General features: G+C 38.7%; 1 protein-coding gene across 6 annotated transcripts in view; it reads right to left on the reverse strand.

Annotated features, from left to right (window-relative positions):
- Positions 1–18,907, reverse strand: part of Gpcpd1 (glycerophosphocholine phosphodiesterase 1) — a 61,250-nt gene that overhangs the window by 7,193 nt on the left and 35,150 nt on the right. For 5 of the 6 annotated variants that reach the window (XM_036183608.1, XM_036183609.1, XM_036183610.1 and 2 more), the window contains 12 exons: positions 18,211–18,373; positions 17,573–17,705; positions 15,760–15,814; positions 11,888–11,980; positions 10,404–10,424; positions 9,577–9,654; positions 8,719–8,758; positions 6,878–6,939; positions 4,386–4,451; positions 2,322–2,458; positions 1,506–1,641; positions 776–936 (listed from right to left, as the gene is read on the reverse strand). In XM_036183608.1, coding sequence (XP_036039501.1) covers positions 776–936; positions 1,506–1,641; positions 2,322–2,458; positions 4,386–4,451; positions 6,878–6,939; positions 8,719–8,758; positions 9,577–9,654; positions 10,404–10,424; positions 11,888–11,980; positions 15,760–15,814; positions 17,573–17,705; positions 18,211–18,373 — 1,145 coding nt within the window. The remainder of the gene's footprint in view (positions 1–775; positions 937–1,505; positions 1,642–2,321; positions 2,459–4,385; positions 4,452–6,877; positions 6,940–8,718; positions 8,759–9,576; positions 9,655–10,403; positions 10,425–11,887; positions 11,981–15,759; positions 15,815–17,572; positions 17,706–18,210; positions 18,374–18,907) is intronic. The other variant, XM_036183613.1, reaches the window with a different exon arrangement.

Raw genomic sequence — 18,907 nt, forward strand, 5'->3', positions numbered from 1 at the left:
TCATGGAAGACTTCCAGGATTTAGACTAACAAAGTGGAATAAGCAGAGTGGCCATTTACAGTGAAATCAAGATGGCAAGAAGGGACCAAAGTTTTAAAAGGTCGAGGAAATGTCCTGAGCTGGATGCATACCTCACTGGGAATGTATAACGATATAAAAGCTATAGAATTCAAATGAGATCACTGCGGTGGTTTGAATGGGAATGTTCAGGTCCCAAGAGGTGGAACTGTTTGGGAAGGATTAGGAGGCGTGGCCGTGCTGGAGGAGGTGTGTCACAGGGGTAGACTTTGAGGTTACAAAAGCCCATGCCAAGCAAGCGAGGCTGTTTCTGTTGTCTGTCTCTCTTTCTGCCTCCTGCTTCTGGATCAAAAGTAAGCTTTCAGGTATGTCTGCCTGCCTGCTTGCTGCCATACTCCCCACCATGATAGTTATGGGCTCACCCTCTGGAACTGCACACAAGCCTCCTACTAAATGCTTTCTTTTATAAGTCACCTTTGTCATGGTGTCTTTCACAGCATAGAAAGTAACTAAGACAATCACTGAGAAAGTTCTGGCAGACAAGAAACAGTTGTGGAACAGGCAGCTGTCTTCAACCCAAGACAACTTATATACTTGAGTTAAGGCTTTTCAAGTGGTTTTGACATACTTCAACATCTGGGAAAAGCTCACAAAGTATCAACTACATAACTTTAACCTAACTACATTTAATAGTTTAGAAGATAAAAGCTATACATTTTATAACACTCCATGGAGATTTTTTACAAAAAACAAATACCTATCATATATTAGACCATTTACTCCAAATTCTTTCAGTTTCCTTCTGTTTTCAGGGTCATTGGTATCATCACCCCAGCAGAAAATGACCAATCCCTTAGCTTTTGCCTCTTGAACATAAGATGGATTTCTAAGCAGGTCTTCAGTATGAGCATTTATCCCCTGAAGAAGAAAAATTCATTGTTTACAAAACAGAAATATAGTCATTACAAATGCTAAATGATCAGTCCCTAGGTTAGTGCTCTCTAGGAGATGTAACAGGGAAAAATAAGATTTTTTCCTTATAATTTCCCTTATTTAATATATTATATACATGTGTGTATATATACAACATATTATTAATATCTACGTGTAATTTATAAGCACATTGAATGTGTAGTCACTATGATTTTTCTACTTGACGTTTAGTTAAACCTTTAACCAGTTGTTACACTAGGAAACATTATTTAATACTGTATAAAACAAAACAAAATGAAAACTTATATCTGAGCAACATTTAATAGACTTAGCAAGCCGTGTTTATACATTTATTCGGTATGTGTGTGTGTGTGTGTGTGTGTGTGTGTGTGTGTGTGTGTGTAACAATAACAAAAAGAGGCATGCATTTGGGAGATTTGAGGAGGGAGTGGGGATGGTATGGGAGGGCTTGGAGGAAAGAGAGGGAAATGACAGAAATATAGAAATATAGTACATACATTTAAAAAAAAAAAGCAAATTGAAACATATCTTACCAAAATATTTTCAAACTGTGCAAAGCTCATAGCAATGGGTGTTGTCCTAGATCTGAGGTCCATGAGTTCAGGGTAAATATCAGATTTCCCTTGGGTCAAAAATAATATGGGATATTTGTTTTGCTTTTGCCGAACCCTAAATAGACAAGATAAAGAGGGAAAAAAAAAATGGTAGGAAGATAATTACTTTGAAACATTAGAAACTACTAAAAAGAAAACAAAACTGAGAGAAACAGAACTAGGCATCATGGCTCTTGCCCACAATCTCAGCTCCAGGAGGTTGAGGCTAGAGGACCGCTGTAAGGTCAAGGCCAGCATGGTCTACACAATGAGTTCATGGTCTACACAATGAGTTCATGGTCTACACAATGAGTTCATGGTCTACACAATGAGTTCATGGTCTACACAATGAGTTCATGGTCTACAGATTGAGAAACTCAAAAAAGCCAAACAAACAAGAAAGACCGATCCCATTACTCAGATACAACCAAGTCAAACATAAAATTTTAAAGTTTTTATATACAAGAGCTAAAATAATCTCAGAAATTAAAAATGGGAAACCCTGAAGGGCTTCCATTTGGTGCGGAGGACAAAATGCCAGATGTGGGGTTACATGACCCAGTACAGGACAGACATCAAAGGAGTGGTGAGGAGCACTTGAGAAAGAAGTGCCCTTCTTCAGGAAGGAAAGAAAACATGGCAGCTGACTAAGAGGACAAACCAGCGTACCATCTGGACAACCTCCCCATACTGCCTCCCAAATCCCAGCTATAACAGAAGGGTACAGAAACAAACAAAAACCTGAACAGTACTCACATTGTACAAATATCTGCATCGAATGAAGAAAATACTATTCTCCTCTTCCCAGAATTTTCTAAAACAGTTTTTAAAATTATATCCAAGAACAGATTCATGTCAAAATATGTTGATAAATTGCCATCCCATACGCCATCCTACATGGAAGGAAGGAAATGGAGGCTGTGATGCATGCTGGGGCTGCAGTGGTAGACTAGTGCCAAGAACAACAAACCCAACATTTAAAGATGGAATGATGTATTCCCAAAGGCATATAGGATATTACAGGATACAGAGAATAAACAGACTATTAAATCAAAGCAAATAACTGTGTCCACCTGCTTACATGGTGCCCCCCCCTTTGGTGGGAGGAGCAGATCAACTAACTTATTTACCACACATCTCATGCATAGCAAATGACCCCCAGTCTTCACCTGTATATGAATCTCTATACTTATCTTATACATCTGTTCTTTTATATTCTTTGACCTCTGATTCCTTTACTCCCTCACTGTCAATCAGTAACTAGTTCTCTTTATTTGTGATAAAAAAAAAAATTTAAGCCGGGTGGTGTTGGCGGACGCCTGTAATCACAGCACTCGGGAGGCAGAGCCAGGGGGATCTCGATGAGTTTGAGACCAGCCTGGTCTACAAAGCGAGTTCCAGGATAGGCTCCAAAGCCACACAGAGAAACCCTGTCTCGGAAAACAAAACAAAACAAAACACTATATAAGTAAAACTATGCAGTATTTTCCTGTGGCTGCCTTACTTTTACTTAGCAAATAATTTCCACACAGTCCATTTAAGATGTGTCAAACAGCAAGATCTCATTTTTTCTCATTTATATACAGCTATTTCTTTGCCTGCTTGTGGCTCTTCACAGCAACAGAAACTCAAAGACACCTAGGAAGAGGGCTAGAGACAGCTAGGTCATATGGTAGATTTCTACTTTTAATTTCTTTAGAAACCTGCTTTCCACAATAGCTGTACCATCTACATGCCTGCCCAACTGTGCTCAGAAGATCCATTTCTAACTTTTTGACAACCATGTTAAAGACATGAGGCATGATACCTGCTGGTAGAACTAACACTTACTTCACAGATGAGAAGCTAAAGACCATGCAGTTATCTAGTGATAGCACAGCAATAATAATCCAGGTACTGAGACAACAAGGATAGATTAAACAACCAACAAGCTTTGACTTTAAACTCAGCAAGATACATTTCTAGAAATCTGCAATTTACTATGATTTAACTATTTTGACATAATCTTCACAAACCATAAGATATATCAGTCATTATCAAGTATTAATTTTATTACAAAATATTAAACTTTTTTTTTTTTTTGCGGTGGGAGCTGAGGATCGAACCCTGAGCCTTGCGCTTGCTAGGCCAGCACTCTACCACTGAGCTAAATCCCCAACTCCATATTAAACATTTTAAATATTAGTCAAAATAATTCTCAAATCCTCAGCAAACAAACAAAAACTACATATTAGGAAAATCTTGGCCAAAAATCTGCCATCTGAACCAGGACTACCTTAGGATTCCACATTCCAGGCAATCTTTTAGCATATAAACCTTCCTCCAGCCCCAGATGCACCCAATAGTTAGATCTTTCTTTAAAAGATTTATTTTGTAAGTTTTAAATTGATGTGTGCACATCAGAGCAGGTGCCTGGAGGCCAGAAATATTGGGTCCTCCTGAACTTGGAATTAACGACAGTTCTGAGGACCTGATGCTTAACTGAATTTGTATGTTCTGCAAAAACAGTTAAGTGCTTTCTAGTCCCAATAGTTAATTAGTCCTTGTTTTCCTCAACTAGCATAAAACTCTAGGAAAACAGGAACTTATTTGTTCTTACTCTGCACATGATCTCAGCACTCAGAAAATGCTTGGCCTTTACTAACCTTTCAGTAAATAGTTGTAGATAATGAATAATTAAACCTGGGAATGATTTAAAACGTATTTCCAAAAATTTTTTCTCCTGTGTTGCAAAAAGTGCACTTCAAAGAAAGAAACTATAAGACTTCAGTTTTACTCAATGACATTAAAGCAAAAGAGAGTAACAAAACAATTACTTACCCTGTGTTGGCAAATCCATTTTATTTCTATATTAAATCCTACATCTTCTGGCAACGATTCTAAAACCTACAGTGTTGTTTGTTGATGATGAATTGTATTAGTTTTAGTAAGATGGATGCAAAAGAAGAAAAAAGAAAAAGAAAAACAGAATTACAAAAATCAGTAAAGATATATTACCAATATTACCAATATGTTTTATTGTCATTATAATCCATTAACTTTTCTAATACTGAATTGAAACATGGTAGTTTGTACTTGTTAAATAAGAAAGTCAAAAGGACTTTCAAAAAGCAGCAGGTTCAAGTAAGTAGTATCTTTGATAACTCAATTATCACCATAAATAGACCCTGAACCTAAAATATTTTTCTTCATTCCTTTAAAAAAATATCTAAAGTAAGTTGTAGGAAACAAAAACATAATATCCTAACCCTTACCTAAGTCATGCTTTTTGAATTACATTTAGATATGGGAATATACTAGTTTAAGATTGAAATGAAAACCATCATTTTTTAGCTTTTTTTAACGGTGTTTTTTGTTTAACAAATACCATGCTGATAACCTCCAGAAAATACACGATGCTATTCTGAGGTCCATAAATCAAAAAGGCTAACACACACACACATGAATAAACATGTTGCTCTTTCTTATCTGGACACATGGCAATCAGATGACTTTGGCAGTTGTAACTGGAAAATCAAAATTAAAAACATGATATATTGTACTTGCTTGCATGAGGTCCTAAGTAAATTCCTACCAATACCAACCAAAGCAAAAACAGAAACAAAACATGAACAGAAGCCTAGTTACTAGACAGAACTACTGACTTGAAAGAAGAGATCATGGGTTGGGGATTTAGCTCAGTGGTAGAGTGCTCGCCTAGTAAGCTCAAGGCCCTGGGTTTGATCCTCAGCTCAAAATAAATAAAAGAGGAGATGTTATGAAAGTATACTAGAATCTCTCTAGCATCTACATGAACTTTCTTGAGGCTGTGTTTTTAAATTATTATTTTTGTTGTTGTTGTTGTTGTTGTTGTTTGTTTTTTGAGTCAGGGTTTCTTTGTGTAGTTTGGTGCCTGTCCTGGATCTCAAGCTGTAGACCAGGCTGTGTGGTGATACTGTGTTCCCCAAAATATTGTGTGACCCTAATAAACTTATCTGGGGTCAGAAAACAGAACAGCCACTAGATAAAGAGGCTAGAAAATGGTGGCACACATGCCTTTAATCCTATCACTTGGGAGGCAGAGATCCATCAGGACCTCTGTGAGTTTAAAGCCACTCTGGAAATAGCCAGGCATGGTGACTCTCGACTTTAATGCTAGGAAGTGATGGCAGAAAGCAGAAATGTATGTAAGGCGTGTTAAGCTTTCAGGCTTTTGAGAAGCAGTTCAGCTGAGATCCATTTGGGTGAGGACTCAGGCTTCCAGTCTGAGGAAACATGATCAGCTGAGGAACTGTCGAGGTGAAGAAGCTGTGGCCTGTTCTGCTTCTCTGATCTTCCAGCATTCACCCCAATACCTGGCTACGGGATTTTTGTTATGAAAAAGACCTTTTAAGATTTGTGTTACAGTGCAGGATCTCCATAACACAGGGCAACAATAGGATATGCAAGAGGAGTTCCAGTGAGGGTCTAGTATTGATGGTGTAGTAGAAACCAGAGGCCTGGAACCAGACCAATGACTCTTTGAAATGAACACTTGCAAGTAAAGATGTATGGACCAAAGGGTTTAAAAAAACAGCTCCAGGTTTGTTTTTATTAATAAGAACTTTTAAGGTTCCTGCTACATCGCTGGCCTCAAACTCAGAGAGAACCGCCTGGCTCTGCCTCCCGAGTGCGGGGATTAAAGGCATGTGCCACCAATGCCTGGTCTATTATTATTTTTAAGACAGGGTCTCAAATATGTAGCCCTACCTGTCCTGGAACTAACTGTAGATCAGGCTGGCCTCAGAGTACTGTGATGAAAGGTGTGCACCACCATGCCCTGCTAATTTTTAAAATCTTTATACTAGTTTTTGCTTAAACCTTTTCCTAGTTAATGAAGCCTCTTATGTGCAAAATACTCCAAAAAGGCCTCTTCCACCATCTTCTTCCTTCTACCTCTTCTCTTATCCTTTGTGCCCTCTCCTTCCCTTTATACAGAAACATGCAAACTTGTTATTGTCACCAAATTAGCCTAATGAGGGGAAAGTCTTACTCAACTCAACAGTTAATTTAAACTCTTCTTAAAAACCTGCAAAGCCTCAGGGGTGATAGCCAGCACCTGCAATCCCAGCACTAGGGGCAGGCAGGAAAACCAGGAGTTCAAGAAACCAAGGCCAGCCTGACCTATGTGACATCATGCCTCAACCCCCCCCTACAGCACCCATGATAATACACCTATACTGATGATGACTGACACAGCCCTTTTAGTGCCCGTGTAAAAGAGTAAAACAAATCATTCATGCAATCAGATATCAATGAGATACCCCTGTCCAGGTGGACCTCAAGGAACTTACCATCTTAAGAGAAGGAAATGGTTGGTTTTCAGAAAAGAAATTTTCTTCTTCAGCCAGAGATTCTGAATTTCAAATTGAAAAGCTTGGTAAGTAAAATGCACTAAAGCAGATCTCCTAACCCTAAGAGAGGCCCTGCACTAAAGTAATGACCACATCTTTTAGGCTTAGTATTTCTGAAGGTCCTTGCACTTACTGTCTTTAACTATTAAGAACCCCATTTTCTAAATAAGCATCTAACAAGACTAGTCCATAACACTTCATGTAAAACTCATCCTTTGTGGGCCCTAGAAGTGATTTAAAAAAAAAAAAATTAAAATAAAATAAAAACTGTTAAGATGATTCTCTGAATAGTAGTCAGAAGCAGTAATTTAGCTCTCAGTGGAATTTGGAGTTGTATCAAAACCAGCTCAGAAATTACAGAAAATCTAACAGTTGGAGCATAGCTCAGCACTTGCCTAGCATGGATGAAGCCCTGGGTTCCAGCCTCAGGACCAAATAAAAGTAGGCATGGCATACACCTGTAATCCCAGCACTTAGAAGATAATAAAGGCAGGATAGTAAGTTCAAAGTTATCCTTGGGTATATGGTGAACTCAAGGCTAGCTTGAACTATGTAAAACTGCCTTAAAAACAAACATGAAAATTTATGGCTACTATTGTTATCATAAACTTCTAATCCAAAATAGATTACATTTTAAGAAGCATAGAATATTCTCCTAAAAGGAAAAATAAAATGACAATTCATGTACATTATAAATTTATTTTAAAATTAAAATTAGGGCCGGGTGGCGGTGGCGCACGCCTTTAAATCCCAGCACTTTGGAGGCAGAGGCAGGCAGATCTCTGTGAGTTCGAGGCCAGCCTGGGCTATACAGAATGAGTTCCAGGACAGGCACCAAAGGAACAGAGAAACCCTGTCTCGAAACATCCCCCGCAAAAAAAAATTAAATTTAGGTAAAAATCTGCAAATGAATAATTAAAGGTAAAATTCAATTTTTGTTTATAGTCATAAAGTATCTACAAGCCTATGAAATCCTATTTTGAGATAATCTTGGTGTCTAAAGCACCTCACAAGCCTTCACAAAGGCAGTCATGTGGTTTACACAAAGCACCTGCCCTTTGCAGAACATTGTGAAAGTCAGCCTCGGGGACTATGAAACCACGGTCCTGCCTTTGAGACGTAACATATTCTAGCTTAAGAAAAGGAACACAAAAGCAATGCATCTTTTTTTTTTTTTTTAATTTAACTTTATTTTTTATGTGCTTTGGTGTGAAGGTGTCAGATCCCCTGGAACTGGAGTTACAGACAGTTGTAAGCTGCCATGTGGGTGCTGGGAATTGAACCCGGGCCTTCTGGGAGAACAGCCAGTGCTCTTAACCTCTGAGCCATCTCTCCAGCCCCAAAAGCAATGCATTTCAAGGTTTCAATAAATGATTGAGATATGCTAAGAGAGGATGTAAATGTGGCAGGCAGGACAATGTGTGATGACATTGAGGCACAAAGTAGTTAAGTAAAGTGACCTGCTCATAGTTACTTCTCCAGAGGATAGGGCTGATTCAAATTCTTTGCATTGGACTCTGTACCTGAGATGCACTCTATCTGTAATAGTTAAGAATGTCTGGAAAGAACTGATATAAAACTAAGGGAAATAGTGAAATGCTTACTATGCATGTAACATTCCAGTTGAAAAATCAATGAAAGAGCTACACATTTATGAAATTACATTCAGATGGACTAATAATGTAGTCATTAAGATGACCAAGGATACATTAAAATGGATGGGGAATATCCTATCAATGCCAATCATAAAACAAAGACAGTATTTCCAAACTGGCACATACGTTTCCGATCTTTGGCTTTTAGTGCAGTCACATGGGAAAGCTAGAAAACACACATACAAACTGTAATTAGAAAAAAATTCATAGTTTATGAAGGCAGTTAATTAAAAGTAACTTGAAAAGCTAGCAACTAGAACTGACAAAATGAGGAATTACAAGTTTAATAATAAACATTAACTATTACGGGCATTTTCTCTATGTATAGATGCACATGAAATCAATACCAAATGCTCAAGGGAGAAAAGAATAAAAATACTGAGTTGCCAGGCAGTGCCACAGGCCTTCAAGACTTTGATCCTAGCACTTGTGAGGTAGAGGTAGGAGAATCTCTGTGAGTTCAAGGCCAGCCTGGTCTAAAGAGTGAGTTCCAGGTCAGCCAGGGATGCACACAGAGAAACAGTCACAAAAAAACAAAAACCAAAACTTCTAAGTTAGGAAACGATTTGTACTTAGCCATTTACTTTAAGTATCTAATAGAGATGAGATAGGAATTATGCAAAACAACATAGTAAAACAAAATATACCAAGATCTGAGTATGTATAAACAATCACATAAAAGGCCTATTGCAAAACAAAGACAGTTCTATAAAGAGCTTCTGCAGACAGAAGCAACCTAAAACTGTGAACATGCACTTATAGATAATTCTTCTAAGAATGCAAAAATCAATGGGACCCATAACACAACAGCAAAGAAAATTGGAGATGAGCATAAACCCATCCCTCAATTAACCAGAAGCTAAAACATACTCCATGTATGTTGAATGTAGTCATTCTTATGTGCAGATAGTATTACTAAATCAGATAAATGGAAATTATACTAAAGCTGAAGGAAAATTCACATTTTTGTGTCACAGTTAATACCTTCAACAACTGGAGCTGGTCAAATGTTAATTCTTTTACTGGAATTTCAAACAATTCAACAGGATCAGCTTCAAATTTCTATTAGAAAAGAGAAGGGGAGAAATCAATCTGTTTTACTATTTCTGAATGCTTGTACTGCACAGACCTACAACCCCAATTTACTGAAGACAAGATAGCTCTTAGGTAGCCATCATGGCCCCATTGTGACCCCATGCAGAAAGACCTTCTCACAATACAGGCGCTCTTGTTCTGGCTCCCCACCCTGCAGACTTCTTAGAAGAGCCCACAGCCTCGCACATGCTAGGCAAAAGCTTCTCTCTCTGAGCTACATCCCTAGCCCCTGGCTTTTGTTTTTCCTGCAGGCATTTAGTGTCTGGAAGAAGGCGGCGGCATCTGGAAGGGGTGGAAGCATTGGTGACAGAGCATGATGCCAGGCATTATGTTTACTGCCTCCATGTGGCATGTCATCTGACACTTATCCATGCTACATGCCGAGGAAATCAACATGCAAGTACTATAAGCAAATTAATGCTGCAAAATAAGTTTCTAATTTTTCTAAGCTTTTAAAATATCTAACTTGACTAAAAGTAGCAGCCACACAAAGAAATTTCCATGAAAATGTGTCTGATTATCTATAGGCAATATTTAAGGACCATGATTGAGCATGTATCCTCCACAGGCAATTCTAGATTTTAAAGCCATATCAAATGTTATGCTGTAGAAGTATACCACTCTCTTAAGGAAATGAGTTAATGTACCACCAATAAATTAACTCAACATTAAAAGCCATTGCACAAATATATTCATTCATGAACACTGGTACAAACCTGTGTATGCACAAATTTTTTCTGGAAGGACACACAAGAAACTATTAAGAGTAAGGGAATGAGATCAAGGGAGGGGAGGGAGATTTGTCATTCATTTCATCTTCTGAACTACTTCCATTTTTTAATGGATATGGATGAACTGCTTTCACATGAAAATGTTAACTTAAATAAAACTCAAGGTAAAAACTATATACAATTCATTACTTTCATTCACCCATTCACTCAATTCAGATTCAGCTTCACAGCAAGACAGTCTGTTGAAAACAAGGAATCAGTAATCCTCTTCAATAAGCTATTTTAGAAATAATATTCTCTTGTAGCAAAAACAACATTCACTCTTGGTCCATAGTTATTCTGCTTCTGTCATCATTTGAATAGATGAATCCTTTTTTCACCCTCCTGAAACTACTTCACAAAGTCCTTATCTAGGTCTGCGCTATCCTGTCAGACTCTGCTGTCTAACAGCCATGTCAGCTATAGTCAGTGCTCTCCACAGCAGCAAACAGGCCTTAACATTAAAGCAGCTCACATGAAAATGTACTCAACAGTTCTTTAAAAAATGCATGAAGGACCTTCCTAATTTAAGTCCCTGGGAAAACACTTGGTTCATTCATCCGTATGCTCCAGGCCAGAGTATATAATACTGACAATTATGTTTTTGCAACAATTATGATCAATTTTAAGATTCTATGTGCATTTTCAAACCTCACTATGGACTCTTCCTTATGTCATACCTTCCTCCCTATTTTTTTTTTCCAAGACAGGGTTTCTCTGTGAAGCTTTGCGCCTTTCCTGGAACTCACTCTGGAGACCAGATTGGCCTCAAACTCACAGAGATCTATCTGCCTGCCTCTGCCTCCCAAGTGCTGGGATTAAAGGCGTGCGCCACCACTGCCCGTCTCCTCTCCATTCTTTCTACCTCTATTGCACCTGTGTCTCACTGCTCTGCAGCCATGAAATTCCTGTTTCAGTCACTAGACATAGATTGATATTGAAGTTTAGCTCTGAACATTTCTTTTCTCAGCCAGACTTTCCTTTCTCCCTAATTCTCCCATCTAACCTGCCTTGACTAAGGCCTTCTACATACTCACTCCACACCACTCCACTGTGGTATCATGTAACTTTGGCTAATCTGTACCAGCTGATTAATTTGAGATATGAAGCAGAAAAACAGGATTGTGGAAAAAATTTCTCCTCTTTTGCCTCAATATTATACAGGAGACAGCAATGCAGAAAATACTTGGCATGTCCCTTCATCAGTAATATCAAAAAGGAAATTTACCAACTCTGATGCCTGATTCAGGGAAATCATTATTCCCATCACACTATGTCTTAATATTATAAGGGCTTAAGAAAAGAGTTGGAAGTAATTCACTAAGAATGAATTTACTAATAACTCTAGCAAGTAACTAAACATGTAACAAAATTTCTTGTTTTTAAACATTTTATGACTTTAAGTATAAAATACAGGAATTTCAACATACCTTTTTCATAGTCAAACAGCAGGTGAGATCATGATATACCACAGGCACAAAGTCCTTTGAAAGGTGAACGTCAAATTCCACAAACGCTGCACCCTGACAAAAGAAAAGGAATGAAGTGTTTGAAACAAATTTCTGATAACACATTTCTCCACAGATTAAAATTTTTTTGTTTAGAGTTTAATTATAATTTTGTACACAAACCCATAAAACCTCTTCAAGAACATCTCACTTTGCTGGGCAGTGGTGGCGCACACCTGTAATCCCAGCACTCGGGAGGCAGAGGCAGGTGGATCTCTGTGAGTTCAAAGCCAGAAGCAATGACACAACCTTCAGCATATTGCCTCTACCACTGCTTTGAGCGGAAATGGAATTAATCAGGAGCACTCTATATATTTTAGTTAAACAGCTGATCCTTAGGAAGAAGTAAGGAAGAGTACACTACAGAACTTCTTCACTCTGCTCCTGAGCAGTACAGTTCTAAAGTTTTCTTAGAAAATGGATGTCTGACAGATGTAGCCCAGCAGTTAACTAGAAGCTGTTCAGGTTCAGTTCCTAGCTCACCTATCAGATCACTTAGAACTATTTGTAACGACAGTTCTGAGAGAGCTGATGATCTTTTCTGGCCTTTGCAGGCACAGGCATGCACGTGGTGCACATACACACACTCGGACCCACACACATACATGCAAATTAAAATTCTTTAAAAAAAAAAAAGGTGGGCTGGAGAGATAGCTCAGAGGTTAAGAGCACTAACTGCTCTTTCAGAGGTCCTGAGTTCAAGTCCCAGCAACCACATGGTGCCTCACAACCATCTGTAATGAGATCTGGTGCCCTCTTTTGTGTACATAACAAATAAATAAATCTTCAAAAGAAAAGAAAAGAAAACGGTGGCAATTGAAGAAGCTACAACTGTTGTACAATAGTCAGAGAAGGAATGACCAAGAATAATACAAATGTAGAATTCTAGACAGAGGCCTTAACTGATTAAAAAGTGGACAGGGATTTTAGAATAAAAAGTTAATTTTAGCTAGGCATGGTGATACATGCCTTTAATCCCAGAAGTCAGGAGGCAGAGGCAGGCAGAGCTCTGTGAGTTTAAAGACAGCCTGGCCTACACAATGAGTTACAGGCCAGTCAGGGCTAAATGGTGAGACTCTGGTTCAAGAGAAAGAAGAAAAAAAAAAAAGAGTATTAATTTTAAAAGCTACCCATGTCTTACAAATTAACCCAAGTAAAGGCCAAGAACATAAATTGAGACACATACACTGAAAAAAGCCAGTTAATTTAAAAAAAAAAAAAAAAAAAAACACCCAAAATCTGTGAATTATGTAATATTGCTGTGACCACAGAAAAGCCACACACAGTGAATGGTTTCATTTCTAGCTCTGCAGTGGCTCACAGGCACTGAGGGTCCAACTTCTGGATACATATGAAATGAAGGAGCTCAGGACCTGACTGTGACATCTACCTTCCTACTGTCTTTTTTTTTTTTTTTCCCCTTAAATATGTACAGGGCCTGGCAGTGGTGATACATACCTTTAATCCCAGTACTTGGAAGGCAGAGGCAGGCAGATCTCTATGAGTTCAAGGCCAGTCTAATCTACAAATAAAATTCCAGAACAGAAAGTGCATGCATAGGTGCTCTGTCTGCATGTATGTCTGTGCTCCAACTGTATGCCTGGCCCCAGAGATCAGAAGAGGGCATTGCATATCTTGGAACTGGAGTTGCAAATAGTTGTGAGTTGCCTTATGGATACTGGGAACTGAACCAGGTCCTCTGAAAGAGTAGCCAGTTAACCACCAAACCATCTCTCCGGCCCCCTTTCTGTTGATTTCCAAAGCAGGAAACATAGCTAGCTAGTTTTGTGGCTCTAAATAAGAAAATGCCACACAGTTTCTGCAAGAGCACAAACTATACCATTTCTTCCTAATTCTACTACTTGTAGTCACATCATCCTGGCTAAAATGCTTTATTTTATATAATCATCCATTGAAAGAAAATTTTACTAAACGGTAAATGCTGCTTAGTTAGCAACAATGAACTAAAACTAGTTCCAAATTATGAATTATGGCCCAGTGTATCATACATTAGTATATCTTTCAAGTAAAGGAAAAACTAGATACTAATTTTGTTGAGACAGGACCTCACTGTGTAGCCCTATCCAAGTGCTGGGATTAAAGGTATGTGCTACCATGCACAGCTCACTGAATACTTTTAAATACTAAAATAATTACTATAACCTATTTAAGGTGACATAAATTATAAAACGTTATATACTACTAGGAAAAAGAGGGAAAATGTTGCCAATTAAACCATGACTCAAGCTATTCTGATTTCAGAGAGGCTAAAATATGAATTACCTTAGAACAGTATTAGTTCATTAAATAATTTCAGCATAAGCAAGATGAGGTCAATGTAGTCAAATGATCTAGGACTTGCCTAAGTCCTAGATTCAATCTCTAGTACTGGAAAAAAATTAATTCAGCTTTTTCTTCTTTTTGGTCTTTTTGTGACAGACTTATTATATAGCCTAGGCTAGCCTCAAATACATGATAAATTCTTCTGTCTCCACCACCAAATTTCTTTTCTTTTCTTTTCTTTGGGGGAGTTGGGGGTGGGGGTGGGGGGGGTGTCAGTGTCTTTCTATTTAGCTCTGGCTGTCCTGGATTTCTCCAACTCAGAGATCCTCTGCCTGCTTCTGCTGGAATTCTCCAGTGCTGAAATTAAAGACAAGCATCACTATGCCTGTCTTAAACTTTTTCAGGAACATGGAAGCCACTGTGAAAAACAGTGGAAAGAAAGGAAAGAATGAGATGTCTTCTTATCCCCCCACTTCAGTTAAGTTTAGAATCTTGAGTCTCTATGGTCAGGTGGAGGAAGCAAAATAAACTCTAATACTTAATGATTGGATACAAGAAAAGTGTTAAAGAGAGACAGCCAGCTGATAGTTCAGTGAGTAGGGACACTTGGCAACAAGCCTGATGATCTAAGTTAAATCTCCAGGACGCATATGGTGGGAGGAAGGTGCTGAGACAGAATTCCTCCAAGTTGTCCTCTGACCTTCACATGTATACCATGTCATGTAGCTGTGTGCCAGTGTCCCACCCGCAATACATAATAAGATGCAATGAAGTGTTAAACATTATTCCTAAAGTAAAACCAGTCCTTAGGAACTTTTTAACCTCAAAAATGGATGGAAATGGGGTATGGTGGCTCATACTTGTAATGGGCTAAAGCATGCAATTTAGGTCAGCTTCTCCTATTTTTGAGACAGAAAGAAACTAAGTATGTGTAGAGGGGTTGGAGAAAGTGTTTAAGCTCTTATTCATTTGTTCTTTCAAAAGACCTGGGCTGAGTTCCCAGCACCCACAGGATGGCTCCCAAAGGTTTGTAACTCCAGCTGTAGGGGTCTGACAACTCCTTCTGGCCTCTAAGGAAACCAGAAACACATGTAGTGCACTTACACACATGTAGGCAAAACACTCATACACATAAATTGTTTTTTTTTTTAAACTTTTTTTTTCGAGACAGGGTTTCTCTGTAGCTTTGGAGCCTGTTCTGGACTAGCTCTGTAGACCAGGCTGGCCTCGAACTCACAGAGATCCACCTGCCTCTGCCTCCCAAGTGCTGGGATTACAGGCGTGCACTACCACCACCTGGCCTACATAAAATATTTTTTAAAGGCTGGTTATTATTCTGTTGTTTACATGTGAATCTTCACCACAAACCTAAACACAAACACCAAAAGATATTTTATTTTCACTTAGAAACATTTTCAGAACGAGGAATAGTTTTCTTTATTAGTACAAACTGGAAGAGCTCCCTGTCTCCATCTCAACAATCTAAAGTTGTTTAAAGAAATGGTACTTACATGACTGGCAGCATTTCTTAAAGAAGCAATAGTATTTTCCTGTACTTTAGCCAGCCTGAAATAGAGAAGAAATGTAGTCATCAAGGACTAAAGAAATAAACACTGTAGTAAACCAACTGCCTCTCATCTTCAACAGTTAAAACAGGACTTACCTTATACGCTGAGGCTAATGTTCCTACACTCAAAGTGTGATAGTGAACAAATTTAGCTGGCATGTGCACTTCATAAATACAAGGCCTAACTACTACTACTAGTGATAGAGATATTCCACATCACATACTTTCCCTGTACTTGGACTTATTTTTCTTGGAGACAAGTAAGGTGGCTGATTAAGGAAAGCAATCCTTTTTAAGGGCATGGAGAAACTGAGACAGAAGAAATTTACTACTTGTAATAAAGCCTCCAAATGTCTTCATATTGGCAAAGCATGGGGAACTGGGAATGACTGACACACCAAGGGGTAGATTTCATTAAAAAAAGAAGGAGCTGGGCGGTGGTGGTGCACGCCTTTAATCCCAGCACTCGGGAGGCAGAGGCTGGAAGATCTTTGTGAGTTGGAGGCCAGCCTGGTCTACAGAGTGAGATCCACGAAAGGCGCAAAGCTACACAGAGAAACCCTGTCTCGAAAAACCAAAAAAGGAATGGCACTACAGGGACAGCTCAATGGGAAAGAGTACTTGCAGATCAAGCATAAGGACTTGAGTCCAGATTGCAGAACCCACAACGTCAGCAACCACATTAAAAACCAAACAAGCAAGCAAGCAAACAAACAAACAAAAAAACAGACATGGCTATATATGCCAAAACCCTAGTGTTGTGGTAAGCAGGCACTAGAAGGTTGCTGGGGCTTGCTGGCTGCCAGACCAGCTCCACATTCAGTGACCAAGTGTCAAAGGTGGAGAACATGGCCATACAAAACACACACACACACACACACACACACACACACACACACACACACACAGAGCAGTAAAGAGAGAACTTATTAACATGGAACTTGAAAGTGCTTCTTACTTAAATGTAAGCTGATTTGGCTTGAAGATCTATAAGATCACAATGATAAGCAAAAAACCCAAAGCAACCTCAGAATCACTCTTTAAAAATATATGTAGGTACTGGAGAGGTGGTTCATTGGCTAATAGCATTTCTGCTATCCTAGAGGACCTAGAGGCTCCCAGTATGCAATGGATAGCTAACAATCTGTAACTACAGCTCTAGGTGATCTGACATCCTCTAAATTCCATGAACATTGCACACACATGAACACACACACCACCACCACCAAAAACAAAAACAAAAAACAAAAAACTCCTATATTTTTTAAGGTAGGATTCAATTTTATACTAGAAAGCCTCTGGCAATGAAATATAACACTGACAGATTTACAAAAATGGAAGAGCAATACAACTTGATTAGGCTAGCCTTTCTGTCTGATGGAATCTAGACTGAACTTATTTATACACTTGCTTAGAACCATGGCTATTCAGCTAAGAGAGAAGCACTAAGGGTAACCTTGACCAAACCTTCCACAGGTGAGGAAATTGAGAGTGAGAACAAAGAGACCCAAAAAAGCTTTCTGCATCAAAATTTCCCTCCTGGCTTTCAATTTTTAATGTCCTTTTCACTATGCATTCAGTACATCAAAGAAGTTTGAATATTATCTCAGGAGAGACTTGGTTTCTATTGAAATAGTAAACCCTTTCCCTTATCACCACTTTTATCTAAAGGTAATAAAAAGGCTTCTTCTGATATTTAACAGGCAAATCTATTAACTTTACCAAAAATGGTGATCCCACCCCAAAATGCAACTTACTGGGCAGTTGTTGTTGAGTTCCCTGCACCACGATGTCCAACATCCAGTGGTATTCTTGGCTTCCAATACTTGGAAAACGAAGACTGCATAGAACAACTGTATCCTGGTAATGGCTTGATGATGATAAAATCAACTTCCATGGGGAAAGAGAGGAGGGGCATGATTAAAAAGACCACTATGAGCTGAGTGGCATCTGAATAGAACCAGCTTTGTGAATCTCTATCAAACAAGAAAAGATCAAGGCAAAATTGATTCAGAGTAAGCCCAGAAAATTCTGTACGTATGCCCCTTAAAGTGTTATTGTCCTATTAATAATGAAAGTAAACTGTTTATTGGATGTTCATCATATCAAATACTCAATTTAAACTAATAAAAATTCTTGGGCTGGAGAGAAGGCTCAGAGGTTAAGAGCACAGGCTGCTCTTCCAGAGGTCCTGAGTTCATTTCCCAGCAACCACATGATGGCTCCCAACCACCTGTAATGAGATCTGATGCCCTCTTCTGGTGTCCAGGCGTACATGCAGGTAGAACACAGTATATATAATAAATAAATAAACTTAAAACAAAAATAACCTTATAAAAATTCTAGCGTAAGCTTATGTTAGTTTTAAGGGTCTATCTGCTTCTCCTCAACTTACCTCTGACTTTGCCTATAGTTTTTCTGGAATTTCTGCTCATGATGGGCAGAGTAAGCACTCCAGCGCTCCTCTCACCCTCAGCAATGGTAGATGACAGGAGGCATGCTGTGCCCACATGTCCAGGAAAAGCATCACCTTGAACAACATGCTCACTGAGATCTTCCTAAAAAAAAAAAAAAAAAAGTTCAGAATGCCCTGAATTTTTATTTATATTTTTTACATTAAAAAAAAAAAAAAAAGTTTTGTGTGTGTGAATGAGATTTGGTATGCAAATGACACTGCATACATGTAGAAGTCAAAGGACAACTTGCCAAAGTTGGGTCTCTTATTATATCATGTGAGTGCCAGGATTGAACACAGGCCATCAGGCTTAGAAGCAAGCACCCCTACCTTACCCACTGAGCCATGTTCTCACTGGCTCCAATGAAAAAAAGTTTAGAGGCTGGAGAGATGGCTCAGTGGTTAAGAGCACCGACTGCTCTTCCAGAGGTCCTGAGTTCAATTCCCAGCACCCACATGGTGGCTCACAACCATCTGTAGAGAGATCTGGCGCCCTCTTCTGGCCTGCAGGGGTACATGCAAACAGAACACTGTATACATAATGAATAGATAAATCTTTAAAAAAAAAAAAGTTTTAAATAGATTTAGTTCTTCACTTGTGTGTGGGGGTGGGAGACATATACCTATGAGTACAGTT

Source organism: Onychomys torridus, chromosome 4 (assembly GCF_903995425.1).
Source record: "Onychomys torridus chromosome 4, mOncTor1.1, whole genome shotgun sequence".
NCBI lineage: Eukaryota > Metazoa > Chordata > Mammalia > Rodentia > Cricetidae > Onychomys > Onychomys torridus.